Source organism: Mugil cephalus, chromosome 2 (genome assembly GCF_022458985.1).
Source record: "Mugil cephalus isolate CIBA_MC_2020 chromosome 2, CIBA_Mcephalus_1.1, whole genome shotgun sequence".
Taxonomy (NCBI): domain Eukaryota; kingdom Metazoa; phylum Chordata; class Actinopteri; order Mugiliformes; family Mugilidae; genus Mugil; species Mugil cephalus.
In genome coordinates, this window is record NC_061771.1 from 26,184,823 (window position 1) to 26,199,567 (window position 14,745).

The window sequence follows — 14,745 nt, forward strand, 5'->3', positions numbered from 1 at the left end:
CTTGTCAAGCTTTTGCAAGAGCAATGAGGAGCGATGGAAGGAGGGAGGGGAGGGGGATGTGTTGGTGGAGGAGGAAGAGGGAAGTTGGGTGGCGGCGGCGGTGGTGGTGGTGGTGGGGCTCGTTCCCATGGAAACTGTGCAGTCAGCACATCTGTACGTGTTATGCGCTGTCCTCTCTCGTTGGCATCCTGCGGCCTCTCCCGACTACGGCCGGACATGACAGCGTGCGCTCGCGTGGAGAAAGACGCACTCCCATGCAAATGCGCACAACTGCTTGCCCCGACCCCGTTGCCATGGTGACGGCAGAGCGCCGCTCCCCCCTCTCCTCCCCATCCCTCCCAACCCCAACCCATGGGACGTTATCTTAGTATATGAAACAATGCATATGTGTGTGTGTGTGTGTGTGTGTGTGTGTGTGTGTGTGTGTGTGTGTGTGTGTGTGACAGAGGCCAGACATAGACACAAGTTGCTGCTGGCACTGGCCTACACTCACCGTCTTCCTCCTTCTCTGCCTCCGTCTCTTGCCCCCACTACCCGGAAGCATGAGGAGAATCAATATGTTTTCAATTTGCAGCAGAGCCTTCCTCCTCTGCATTCTAATCAGGCTCCACTGGCCCTTTAACTTCTTCCTAAGGTAGAGAGAGAGAGAGGAGGAGGAGGAGGAGGAGGAGTGCGTAAAGGCAGACTCCAGCCGAAGGACATTTCAATAAGCAGCTAAGATGTCAACTTCAGGATCAGTGGAGTATGTCCTTAAGAATATTTCTTTTTTTCGCGTGTCTTATAGAAAGCGGCCCCGGTGTCAAATCTGGGACATCCAATGTTCCACTGAGTTCAACAGCTCTCATCCCGCAAGTTATTTTCCCAAGTGAAAATATGAGTGTTTGCGGTATTCAGTCCGCGCCGTCCATTCACAGACCCGCTCTGTATTTATATCGTTTGTGAAATGGAAAAGGACTCTCGTGTTTGAGTGTTCTTTGTGCAGCCTTGGATTGTTGGGCCACCGTAGAGAATGGCCACATGTCGGCAGCGTTTAAATGCGTTCAGTGAGAGAGTTTTGGCGTCTGTGATTGATTACTGCTTTTAATGCGTCCCTGTACTTAAGGACGTCAGGTTTGTTGGATTCAAGTGGGGTTGAAGAATGAATGCTACTACACGGATTTTGAAATAATAATAAACGCAGATCAGACGTAACATTAAAACCACTGACAGGAAAAGTGAATAACATTGATCATCTTGAGACATCAGGCCCCCCCACCCCACAGCAATGACACAAAACGGTTTAGCAGCAACTCAAAAAAACAAACAAAAGTAGCACAAGGTGTTGACCTGACCTCCAAATTCACTAAATAAGGGGTCCTCGTTGTTTTTCAGACCAAGGCTACACCGTTAGCGTCTCTTATGCTAATACTGGCGCGTGCATCTGGGATTTCACCTGGACACTGAATAGGCTCTCGGCCAATTGCCAATCTGTAACAGAGACGGCGTGTAATATGCTGCCTCGTGATTGGCTCGGCAGTGATGGGGGCGGGGCCTAATGTGTACAGGAGGCTTAGATTGACAGGTCTCAGCTGGGGTGGCGCCCTGTGCCACATGGTGTGCTGTTGAGAGGGCTCCTGTGTCGCTGACTGAAATTGTGGTATATGTGGTAATATGTTAGTGGGTATTTAAAGAAATTTAAATTTGTGGGTGGAAATAACAATAATGATAATAATAAAGAGAACGATAAAAATGTCTAATCAATCAAAACTTTTGCGACCTCCTTGCTGTACCTCTGCGGACCCCAAAGGAGTCGCGGCCCCCTGTTGGATGCACTAGATCATAAAACAAAACTGATCAAGTATCTGTGAGCTGTTCCACAAAGCCCCCTCCCCTCAACCCACTGGATCCAAAGACCCCACACTAACAGCCCACCCATGTCCATTCTATGATGACACACAACTCTTTTAACCTACACAATAACAGGGAGGTGGTCATAATGTTAAGCCTGATTCGCGTATGTAATGATATCAATAAATAATGGCAGCTTCCATTGGCGTGAATGGAACTGTGGCTATTATTTATAGATTTTATTTATTTATAGATGCAAACCAACCATCTGAATGATCAGTGTTTACTCTGAGCTGAAGGTCTTCGGTCAAGGTGAGTTCCTGATCACTAGCGTTGCTGCAGACCAACATTTTTTGTCAAGTGAAATGTAAATAAACGCGGCCCGTTCTGCTAGCCCGAGCATGACACGAGAGCGATTTCGAGTTCCACGCGTTCTCGCTGCGCGCGTAGTGTCATTTTACATCACACCCCAGCGCCGCCAGCATTTGATGGTTGCATGACAAGAAAGCGTTCTCCCGCTCGACGGTTTCTTTTTATGTACATTCAGCCTTTACAGGCTCCTGTTGCTACTTAATGCTGTAATAAATAGATTTCTCCGCGGGGACCAGCCATTATCATCTTTCCCCCTGTGCTTGTGAGGGAAATAAAGTCACCCGGACTCATTAAGACATCCTATGTCTGAATTACTGTTAATGATACTGTAATCTGGTTCTTTCATTAACACGGTGGGGAAGTCTTCATTTCCATCCTACGGTTAAACAGGACGCTAGGACGTCAAATCCTATTGGTGGAGCGCAGACTTCCTGCTGCAGTGCACTTAGTAAGACTATATTAAATCTATATTAAGTGCAAATTTTTGCACACTCGTGTTACAGAGAAGGTTGGGTCAACAAAAATACATGACAAGACATTTTATTGCAAAAATCTACAGTAATGGACCCATTCATTTTAGATATACACACATCATGTTAATTGAGGAGACACTACAGGTGAATAAGGTAACATTTTTAACAAATAGATATCACCACAAAACCTCTCCACTTGATTACTTACATGAATACATTATTTTTCCGTATTACAAGTTTTCTGTGAATTTATATTTAAATAAGCAAATGAGGAGTTATCTACTTAAATATGAGCTAATTTGCATATATTTGCATTCACTGACATGGTAAATGCAATTACCCTGGTACCTGCTTATGAACCGAACACCAGCGAACCTCAACCACACGGCCAAGGCCTCGACGACCTTCCCCCTGCCAGAGAAATGAGTCTCCACCCTGAATTACTAAAAAAAAAATCAACAACAACAAAGGAGTGATGGAAGGATGAGGCGCTCAGATCAGGTGGTACAGGCAGGACTCAGCCACCACTTCCTCACCCTCATTCAAATAACACCAACGTTTAGGGCCCACAAAAAGAAATACAGAAGATCTCATTCATTCCCGTTTATGTTCAAACGCTTCACCAAGGGTTCAGCACATAATGGAGACCAGACATCTTTGTTACGAACCCCAACTGTTAAATGTCAGTAAATGAGGCTGAATAAAAGCAAACGGGCCACGGGGGAGATGTGCAGCCTCCTGCACTTGAAGGGACTGGGGATTCTCTCAGGTCTTCAGTCACGCCTTCGCAGCAGAGGTGCAGCTCGCCTGCAGGAAACTGCTTGAGGCTGCAGGCCAGCAGGGACACCGGCAGAGAGAGCCAACCACGACGGAGAGGTAGAAGTGAAAAATGAGCGTGAGAAAGAGGCGGAAAGAAATGTTGAGTTCCCACCGTTTTTTTTTTCTGTGTGTGTGTGTGTGTGTGTGTGTGTGTGTGTGTGTGTGTGCGTTCCCCTCTGCACCCATTAACACTGACTTCTGAAGAGAGGGGGTTACCCTGGGACCTGCCTCGTTCACCTGGGAGATAACCTTCGTAACAGCAGTGTTTTTAAAGACAACACCTTGGAGAACTGATAAATCCACAGAAATTAACCCGCCTCCGAAGTTTTTCCCCTTTTTCGTAATGATTCCTGCACTTATTTCGTTTTAAGCAGAACCCATGTGTCCACAGTTTTCACCGTAGCACAGGGATCTTCAGCGATTTTCAGGCCAATGACCCCAAAACTGACGGAGAGATTAAATAGGGACCCCCCCCCACCTACTATATGTGTTCCACATTAAACCTGGCCTAGTGCTATTTATTAATATACATTGTTATTTTCATTTTGCATTCAGTATTATCTCTTATCCCTTTACTAAAATATGTCGAACTCATGTTAATCTGTATTTAAAGGGGCAGAACCGCAGAACCTCTGTGGACCCCCTAGGGGCCAGTGGACCCCCCGTTGAAGACCTACGCCCTAGGAGTTAGGAAAGGTAAGCTAGATTTTTAAAAGTCTATAAAAAATGGACCAGATATGATATTTTCTTTTAATATTTACAAGGGGATTTAAAAAAATGCCAGTCTGCAACCCTGTGCAGGCCGAGCGTCATACATAATGAATGCATGTGTGGAAATGACAAAAAGTACGTTTTCATGCGGCAGAAAAAGCACAAGCAGAGCAGCACTCCGGCCCAAATCACCAGCTCATGCGTGAACATTTGGGATGTAAATAAACAAGCAGTTTGCACATGAGAAGGGGCGGCTGCTCATGATTTCTTTATTTGCGCTTTTGAGGACTCATTTTACAGTTACACCCGCAACAGTCAGCGCGACGATTTTATCTGACCCCAGCTCTGACCCCCTGTCAGTTAAGAGGGTCAAGCAAAAAAAAAAACAAAAACAAATCACTCCACACTGATTTTGTGTGCACGTTCAAAATGATCCTTTAAAGAGTTTTGTATATTTTCTAATAAGCTGATTCATTTTGAATAAATGATCAAAGCTGCATCCTGGCAATTCACGCCCTTTAAAAACAGATTATATTTCTCATGCTTTCTTTTTTATTTATTTTATTTTCATTTTTTTGTGAGTACATTGAGAATGAGTTGTTTACCCCTCTGGTTACAGCTTTTGGTAACAGGAAAAAAAGAAAAAAAAGGAAGAAGTGTTCTGACCAGGGCAGCTAATGTGCGGGAACGAATTGGAATTAAGGACAATAAAGTCGCCTGTAAGAAAATAATAACAGTAGAAGTTTTTGTGAAATTTTGCAGGTTTCATGCAAATAACGGCAACGTCCCAGCGACGGTACCAGATTGGACTTACTAAATTGTCACACATCTTTGATGAAGATTAAAGTGGAACGATGCGACTTAATTCACCCAGAGGTTCCAGGTTCCTCCTCATCAGCTTTTCTTCATCACGTCAGCACCGTCAGGATGTTCTCAACTTCGTCGTCATCCGCTCCATCCTCCACGGAGAACTGCCACGACACGAATGCGCTCTTTTCTTAAAAGAACTGTGCACTTGTATTTTCTTTTTGTCTCTATTTTTTTTTTACGTGTCCTCTTCTCCCAGTCCACATTGCTAATTCACCAGCTCAACGTCTCTGTCTTTCTGTTCTTTGTGCCTGTGCGGCTTCTCTGGAGGTGCTGGGAGCGGAGCGCAGGGGAGGAACTTTCGAAGTAGGCCAGGTTGCAGCAGGTAACGCGGAGTCATTCATGCAAACTGGAAGCGTGTGATGAGGGAGGGTGGGGGATTAGGGGGATGTGGGGGATGTGGGGGCGGAGGAGGGGAAGGACAGGACACCCTGGCTCACCCTCAGGCAGGGAGGGAGAAGAGGGGAAAGAGGGAAGAAGGGAGGAGAGTGGAAGGGAAGGTAGAAAGGGAGTTTAAAATGTACACCGATCAGGCATATCATTATGACCACCTGTCTAATATTTAAAATGTAGCTGGGTGGGTGGAGGGGGGGCTTTATCAGTCATCTAGTGAATGGTTGGTGGTTGGGTGGTACATGCTTAAGTAATAATAAAAAAATTCCCAGCAGAACATTGTTACTTACTTCTCCTGTCAGTGGTCATAATGTTGTGGCTGATTGGTGTAACCCAGGTTCTCATGCACAAAATTGCAAAATCCTTGCAAAATGCACAGAATTATAGCAGCGTTTGCGTGTGCACCCGCCTCTCTGCACGCTCCTATACGTCCACACACAAATGCTAAGGAAATTAGCCGGAGCCGTTTACGCTGGCGGGAACCAATCCGGTTTGAGCGGAGCCGCCGTGATCGATGCGTTCGCTCGCAGCGAAGCAACCTTTAGTCCATCTCCGACACATCCTGACTGGCTAATTTGCTTTCGCGCCCGTCGCGAACCGCCCTAACGAGGCCGACCTTTGGAGTAGGAGAGGCCACGAAGTCCAGTTTTAATTGTCCACTTGAGGGCAGTGGAACAAGCTCTGAACCCAACCCTGACGTACTGTCAGCTCGTAAAGTTTATGTGGCGTTACCGAACAGCTCCTCTTACGCTCCTCTTTGAGCTCGGGTTTGGTCACTCTGGATTCTCCTCCGACTTGAGCGAGGCAGGTTTACTGGGCATCAGCGCATTGGTCTGAGAGTTAATTGTGGCCTCTCTGCCAACATTGCATTATATTCGGCAGCCCGTCACTGCGCCGCGTCTTATAATTATATTCAGATGTTTTCGGCCTAACTTGTAATGTGTTCATTTGCCTCTTCAGTCGACACGTTCACCAAATGCCATTTTGTGACTGCAGCCACTCTCCTCTTTCAGAGTCTCGACTGTGAACACCAATAGTGCACGAAAAACTCTCATTTACATACAGCTGGTTGCACCTGTTGGTCTTAGAAAATCACCCACAAACCCCAGTTCAGGCCCACACACAGAATTCAAGACTGCGCACGCAATTTAGTAGATCCATCACTGAAAACAATTATTTGAAAGTCAAATGGAAAGGTTGCTGTTAATGTACTTCAAATAAACAAGATACTTTGCATGAACACGTTATCAGAGGTCACATTATCTTTTTATATTACCCGTGGAATACTATTATCTACTGTCAGTGTTGGGCATGAAAGGACTGTCGACTATTTAACATTTGCATGAATGTGAAGAGCCGTATTCACGGTGTGGTTTCGTTGATAAAGCTCTGCTCTGTGATTGGCTGCTCCATGACCAACATGAGATGGTGAACATGGTTAATAAGTTAGTGCCACTGGACAGAAGTCACTGGAAGCAGAATGAAAGCGATGGCTCCTCTGACGCTCCTTCTTGTTCTGCTGTGGGTCGGTGAGTAGAGAATGATGTTTATGTGATTTCTTCATTTTGAGACTTGACCACATCATGTTTTGTTGATCCATCAGATGCTAGTTCTGAAGGTTTAATGTACTGTCTCCCTCCCTCATTCAATGCATGGAAAGAGGACATTACTGATATTTTTATACTTCTAACATATTTGAGTAGATTTGGGCTGTTGGGTGTTTTGTAATAAAGGATTTATCTAAACTCTATGTTTAGTCATTGAGGCAGTGAGTGACAATGTTGTTCAGTGAGTAAAACCAACCAATTTTAGCACCAAGTTCCAACTCATAGTAGATCATTTTCTCTTTCAGGTACCACAGTGAGCACAGTGGTGGACGTGCACAAAAGAATCATTGGAGGTGAAGATTGTAACCCAACAGAGCGTCTGTATCACGTGAAAGTGACCTCCTCCAATAGAACTCATCGGACCCTCTGTGGAGGCTCTCTGATCAATGACCAGTGGGTTCTGACTGTGGCTCACTGCTGGAAGAAAGGATTGTGAGAAAATCCAAATATTTCTGAGTCTCAAATTTAGACCAAACCTTCTTCAGCGATTATGTGATTGTTGACACGGAACAGTATTCAGGGTTTTACCTTTCACCTAAAATGTGTTTTAAGGCAATGAAATTACTGTGCAAGACGTTAACAAGATGTAATCTGTGCTTGCAGCAATTTGTCAGTCGTTTTAGGGGTGCATCCAGGTCCAGGAGAGAAAGTGGACATAACTACAGAACCTGAGATCTATAGAAAGAGACACATCTTCAGAAAGAAGATCCATGACATCATGTTACTGAGGCTACCTGTAACAACACAAATTGAGCCTATAGATCTTGCTGACTGCAATGCAAAACCAGAACTGTGAGTAGTAAAACATGTACTGATGTTTACTTTTTACTTTTTTTGTTTTGAAATAAGTAGTATTGTGTTTTTGGACTTCATGAACTACCACGTGGCCACAGGGGTGACAAAGACCTTTCAGGGGTGCACGGGCCACCCCAGGCCCCCCAGGCCCCCGTCACCCTCCAAATCGACACTATGTACAACAGTCTGTATCGTTTATTTCTAATGTCAAAAGTTCTGTTTATGTATAAAAGCATGTTACTTCCTCTATGTTTTCCTGTATTCTAATTTACATTGTACACACTTTTAACACATAACAGTAAAAAAAAAAAAAAAAAAGTCTTGTTATGTCCCATAATAATTTTGTTTATTTGTTTACTATATTAGTGTTTGGATCTGGAATAATCTGAAATTGAAATGATATTAAGTAAATGTAACATTCTTTTTTTTGATTATTTTTTTCAGGGGGCATGAGGTGCAGATTGCAGGACATGCCTCCACCCGCACGGGCAATAACAAAGAAAGAAGTGAGATTTACTTTAAATTATTATGTTAGAATGTTGCTCTTTAATGTCACTATATTATTATTTAATAATATAAAAACATAAATGTCAGTCAGGACTGATTTCTATTTTGTCCGTTTTTGTCCGGTCAATTTATTTTGAAAAACTGAACATGTAATATGATTTACTTCCATGGATATAATTTATGGTCAAACAGTTTCCTGCCTCACATGACATTCTTTGGAGATTTATTTTATCTGACAACTTTGAAACGCTTTTTCATTCTTTGCAGTAACTGGTGAATCTCGAACTCTTCAGTGTGTAAATGTAAACACTGTTGACTGCACTAGGCTCAGAGAACTTAAAAAGGACACACCACGTAATTACCAGCACTGGTTCTGTGGTCAAGCTGATGGAAAGGATTCATCTCGTGTGAGTTGATGCAGCTACTAACCTGGAACACTTTCAATAGTTTAAGATTCGTCAGTATTTTAATAAATAAAGCGCAAACCTTTCCATAAACATGTTCCTCTTTCTCACAGGGTGACTCTGGTGGAGGAGTCGTGTACAATGGCCAGATCTACGGTGTAATCAGCTTCACCGGGGACCCTGTATACGCAACTAAAGAAGCAATTGGATTCATAGACCTTTGTCATCCAGGCTATTTACAGTGGATTGAAACAACTATTGCTACTCCAGAGAGAAAACAAATGTGACACCGCAACTGTGCACTAAGCCCTGTTTTCTATGAAAAGCTGAAGCTGAATCTGAATCTAGAGATACGATAAATATAGGAACATTTTGGTGTTCGGGATGTATGTATTCAGGTCAAGAATGTAGATTTCTGTTTTTCTAGGAAAAGCCTTAACACTCAGGTTCACGTCATTGTTCAAGTCATTGGGGACGTAGCTACAAAAGTCGATCATTTAATTACGACAAATGAGCTCATCCAAAACAATTGACACTTGAAAATGCACCTATATTATATTTACGACCTATTATCCTGGAGTGAACCCCCCCCCCACAATGCAGCCACCATGCAACGGTGTGATTTTTAACCGAGGGATTAGCTTAGCCCTACTACAACTGCTAACTACTAAAACTACTCAGCTGGCTTTATCTTTAGCATGCTCCCCATTTAGCGTGTTTCCTCCTTAGCCACAGCCAGTCACTTGCTCGCTCTGCTCTCAGGGACATGTTGTTTACTGTGACCCTCTGTTTTTTCCCGCGAATGCCTAGCTCGCACAGGAGAGCAATGGTGGATTTTGCTACAAAGCTACGGCAACTGACCTCCATTGGCCACACATGGGCGCTCCAGCCTCACTGCTCAGCTTCTGATACCATCTCTGCATACCTAGCTGTCTTGCGCTCAATAGCCTCCTCAACTCTGTCTTCCCACGGGACAGTAAGCTCAACAAAGTACGCTACCTTCTCTATTTCCAACCACAACAGCAGGTCTGATCTCTGCCGAGTGTTCACTACATTCGCTGGGACAGTCAGCTGACCATTAAGGTCGGATCTCAGCTCCCAGGCTCCGCCCACCCTTAGCTGCCCTGCACTATGCCTGATCCTCGCCGATCTGGCCTTTTCTCCTTCCCGAACACACATAGTGTGCTTATTCTCCTTTCTAGCAGATGAGAGCTAAGAGCGCTACTGCATGCTAATGACAGGAGTACTAAATATTAATTTGATGATGTGATGGTTTATTTACTTTTTGTCCAGTTTTGAACACACTCTGTTATGTTGAGAACTGCCATATTGAAACTGTGAAGAATTCAGTTTTGTTAGTTTTTATAGTAAACAATAAACAAAATAAATATAATTTGTATTTGTTTGTGTCTGTCCAATGCAGTCACATCTTTTGAAACACAAAAAGTTTTTTTTTCCCCACAAATATTAATAAAAAATGATAATATTTGAGATTGTGTAAAATTTTAAGGTTGTCCATAAACTTTTTTTCCACCACTGTACATCTACTTGCTTTGGCTTCACTTTTGAGGAGCTGTTCCAACGTCCATCTTTATAGAGTCCATGGTTTGAACTTGCTGGCAGAGTAGCTAATTTTATTGCTGGCAACTCTGGTGGATTGTGGCGCGAATGCATATAAGGGGATTTGGCTCATCTGCTGCTTTCTGTGCGAGTGGGTAAAAATAATGGCCCACTGTCTGGATTGTCATCACAACGGAAACGCATATTGGTGCAAATACGACAATCGAGGCAGGTCGTGGTCCAGCACTGAAACAACTCGCACAGAACGAGTTCGTAAGATGCAGCAGCAACAATGCAGCAACAAAGCCGTGCTGGTCATGATTAAGGGATTTTCTGTGCCTCTCCTCTCGTCTCTGGCCATCAGTAACCAGAGTGCAGCAGGGACTAGAGGCTGTGGCTGGATGAGAGGAGAGGAGGAGGAGGAGGAGGAGTAGAGTAGAATGTTAAACATGTCCTCTAGACCCCAGAGGAGGAAGAGGAGGAGGACGAGGAGGAGGAGGAGGAGGAGGAGGGCGGCCAACGTGGCAGACTGTGCTCTCACTGCCTCTGTCCCTATCTCTCTGTATCACGTTCTCCCACTTTATCTTTTTTTTTTTTCTTTACCCAACTTGATCATACTTTTTATACTGTGCACTTATCTGGATCTTTTAAATTTAGTTTGTCACGCTGATAGTAATTCAGTCACCGTATCTGATGTTATTAGGCTGAAGGATTTACATCAAGCTCAAGCTCAACCTGCTCTTTCAGAATGGTTCTTTGTGGGAAAAAAAAATTAAATACTCTGCTGTACGTTCTTTTTAAAAACCCTAAGCCAATTTCACTTAACAAATTACAACACATTTTGTGTAACCAGTAACTGGTAAGAGGAGGAATCAAACACAGGTGGTGCATTCAACGTCTTCACTATAAAATTCAGGCAAAGACAAAGACCAAACATCACGAGGACAACAAAAAAGAAAGCAATAACGACCAGAGATAAACACGAGGCAACATGAGGCACAAGGTGAGACAACACAGAGGAACAAAAAAGTCAGGGACGACACAAACCTCATTTGAAATAACAGAGACTAACAGCAACTTACAAAATAACTCTGTGTTGCATTTTTTTTCTACAGTGCTATATAAATAAAGTTTGATTTGATTTGACCTCTGGTTTCTTCATCTGCTGTTTAGACAGCAACAGTGTTAACACTTTTTTGGGAGGATAAGTTTTGCTTTAGTTCATTATTTGATGTTTTAAAAAACAGAAGGTGTCAGAAGATGGTCCACTGTGGTCATAAAGGGATGGACATGGTCAGCAACAATACTCAGGTAGATTGTGGCATTTAAACCATGCTCAGTTTGTACTAAGGGGCCCAAAGTGTGCCAAGAAAATATCCCCCACACCATCACACCACCACCACCAGCCTGAACCGTTGATACAAGGCAGGATGGATCCATGCTTTCATGTTTCTTACGCCAAATTCTGACCCTGCCATCTGAATGTCACAGCTGAAATCAAGACTCGTCAGACCAGGAAACGTTTTTCCAATCTTCTATTGTCCAGTTTTGCCTGTGTGAACTGTAGTCTCAGTTTCCAGCCCGTCTGGCACCAACAACCACACCACGTTAAAAGTCACTTAAATCCCCTTTCTTCCCCATTCTGATGCCCAGTTGGAACTTCAGCGAGTTGTCTCGATCACCTCTACGTGAATAAATGCACTGAATTGCAGCCATGTGATTGGCTGATTAGCTATTTGTGTTAACAAGCAATCAAACAGGTGCACCTGATAAAGTGGCAAGTGAGTGTATAATCCAACATTTCCCTTGTAGGTGGTTGAAGTAGAGCAGAGCGTAGCATTAATTTATCAAATGCGAGTGTAATATTGCAATTGTTGAGAAAACCTTGGGATAAAACCGAGAAATATCAAACAACAACAAAAAGCACTGAGATGCAAAGCGTGTCACTGCGCGCTGAAGCTGCAGGAGGCAACAAGAGCTCATACTGGTACGTGTGTGGACCGAGACAAAAGCAAGAAATACACTGTGTATGTCTCCACATACGGTGCAGGCAGCTGTAGGGAAATCAGTGACAAGACAGAGCCTCCTCATTACATCCAGATCAGACCAGCGCTACAGCATGTATGGCCTTTCGGAGTTTGAAGTTTTGACATTTAATTACAGTATCCCCAGCAGGCAGATTGGTAGAACGCTCCAGAGCGCTACAGCGATGCCAAAAATCCAATCTTCCGGGTTTCTCGGAGACGAGCAGACGAGCGGATCCAGTTCTCGTGCCGTAACTTCTCAGGTTATGCATTCACACCTCGTCTCCTGATCGCTCTTACAGCAGCCGAAAAGCTCGCAGAGCAACTTTGCATATGCGAGGATGCAAATGGCTGCGAGAGCGAGAGAGAGAGACAGAGAGCTGTGAAAACTATGAACTTTGGCGCCCGGAAAGTGTTGTGCAGGAATGGCACCTTTTCTGTAAGTTTGTGTGGAGTAAGTCTTCAGCGGTGTTGCTGTCAAAGAAGTCTTTTGCAGTGGGTAATTCTTCTCTTTAATTCTGGACGGATTTGGTCGAGCTTTCCGCAGTTTGATAAATGACATTGACTTCATCTCTAGAATAATCTTGGCTAAGCTATGAGGTGTCCATTTGTGATTTGTCTCTTCCTCTTGTTGAACTGTGGTTATCAAAGTAAGTCGGCATGGACAGACTGAGCAAAATCCAGTCTTTTTGTTCTTTCTTCTAAAACTACTTTTTTTGAGTTTGACAATCAGACGCAGTAATTTCTGCAGAACAAGTCATTTTTCCACTTGACCTGCCTGCAAGTCATTGTTCTGCTCGGAGACAGCTTCAACATTACGTAAAACTACCACAACCCAGCTTCCTTTTCACTTTAAGTTCACCATTTCTAACTTAAACATCACATTTTTAAGTAAGAAGAGAAACAGGCCACGAGCAGCGGTCAACTAAAAACCCGGAGCCGCGGGGCCCCGGCGCGTCCGCGAGCAACAAATCAATATCAACAACACGAAGAAATCTGTTTTTTCACCTCCCGAAACTGTTTCTGTAGCCTCCAGGCCGCCTGCTGGACTGTGTGCCTGCGTGTTTGTGTGTGTGTGTGTGTGTGCATCTGTGTCTCCGTCCCTGGCAATCCCCATGAAAACACCATGTGGCCACGGTGCAGCCTATCACAAGAGGGAGACAGTTGCTGTGCTTCTGCAGGTTGGTCGCCCAAGGAGCTGTCCGTTTCAGCACCACGGAGCGGCAGCAGTCACCACAAATCTGACACTTAAATCGTAAGCAAAACAAAACAAAAAAACAAAAAAATAAAAAATAACATTTGTGTACACGCTCTAGAAGTAGTACACTGATCTGCCACAACATTATGACCACACCAACGCTGACCATGAGGCTTAATATACACCAATGAGTCACAACATTAATACGACTGACATGAGAAGAATAAAACATTGACTGTCTTGTGACAAAACAACGTTCTTCTGGGAAACTTTTGGACCTACCATTCATGGGGATGTTACTTAGACATGTACCAAAGCAGCCATCCCCATCAGGATGCACACGCACAAAAACGCTTTAGGAACAAACTCCAAAAAACATGAAGAACAGCACAAGGTGTTGACCTGACCTCCAAATTCACTAGATCCAAAACTGATCAAGTATCTCTGGGATGATCCACAGAGGCTCCTCCCCCACTAATAACATCCTGATACCAGACACCACAGGACACGTCCATTCTCTGATGAGCCACAACTGTTTTGGAGGCCCCAGAGAGACCTACACAATAATAAGAAGGTGGTCATAATGTTGTGCCAGATCAGCGTATTCTAGGTATTTCACCGTATTAACTCTTACATGCGCTGTAGGCATCTACATTTTCATTCCCAAATAAAGGCCCGGGACCCCGGGAGCGAGCCTTGGGTCGATTTTACTGGACACGCCTCCGTGCTCCGCGGAGCATGTGTCTAAATATGAGCGGCCGTGACAGTGTTAGAATCACTATCTTTCCTGCGAGGCGGGTGGGGATGAGAAACATATGACAGAGTCGAACATAAAGAGCACGGATCAGTGACTTTTACAACCTAACCCATCTATTTCTGTCAGAGCCGGCCCTTAACCGCTCGGTCAGGTGTTTTTTTACTCGCGCTGGTCTCCGTCCTCATCATCTGGGGTCTCCCTCTCATCGGGACATTAAAACAACACATCAGCCTATACTACTAATAATGATAATGATAATGCACTACTGACAACATGTGACACCTTATTGATCCCTGTTAGATTTTTTTTTTTTTCATTCATGGAGAGGTCACATGTTACAGGTCACTTGCAGAGTTGCCATCCCTGGGGCTAGTTTGGGTCAGTGATGCTTTGCCGTGTTCATCTTTGAAGCCGCTGCTGCCTCGTGAAAA

The 14,745-nt window shown here is 44.1% G+C and overlaps 1 protein-coding gene across 1 annotated transcript; it reads left to right on the forward strand.

The window, feature by feature from the left end:
• The first annotated feature begins 6,951 nt into the window (after positions 1-6,951).
• LOC125003464 (beta-fibrinogenase brevinase-like) lies at positions 6,952-9,360 on the forward strand. The gene is made up of 7 exons (XM_047577419.1): positions 6,952-6,991; positions 7,315-7,501; positions 7,673-7,861; positions 7,963-8,040; positions 8,309-8,370; positions 8,639-8,778; positions 8,889-9,360. Exons 1-7 carry the CDS (start codon positions 6,952-6,954, stop codon positions 9,060-9,062), a joined length of 870 nt encoding a protein of 289 aa, XP_047433375.1. The 3' UTR covers positions 9,063-9,360.
• Positions 9,361-14,745: the final 5,385 nt, after the last annotated feature.

What these genes read in the sequence shown, in the direction of transcription:
- LOC125003464 (XM_047577419.1), top strand. Translation starts at nt 6,952, where the DNA reads ATGGCTCCTCTGACGCTCCTTCTTGTTCTGCTGTGGGTCG. An exon ending in CACTGCTGGAAGAAAGGATT is followed by an intron (nt 7,502 to 7,672) that starts GTGAGAAAATCC and finishes CTGTGCTTGCAG; the next exon opens with CAATTTGTCAGTCGTTTTAG. An exon ending in GGGCAATAACAAAGAAAGAA is followed by an intron (nt 8,371 to 8,638) that starts GTGAGATTTACT and finishes CATTCTTTGCAG; the next exon opens with TAACTGGTGAATCTCGAACT.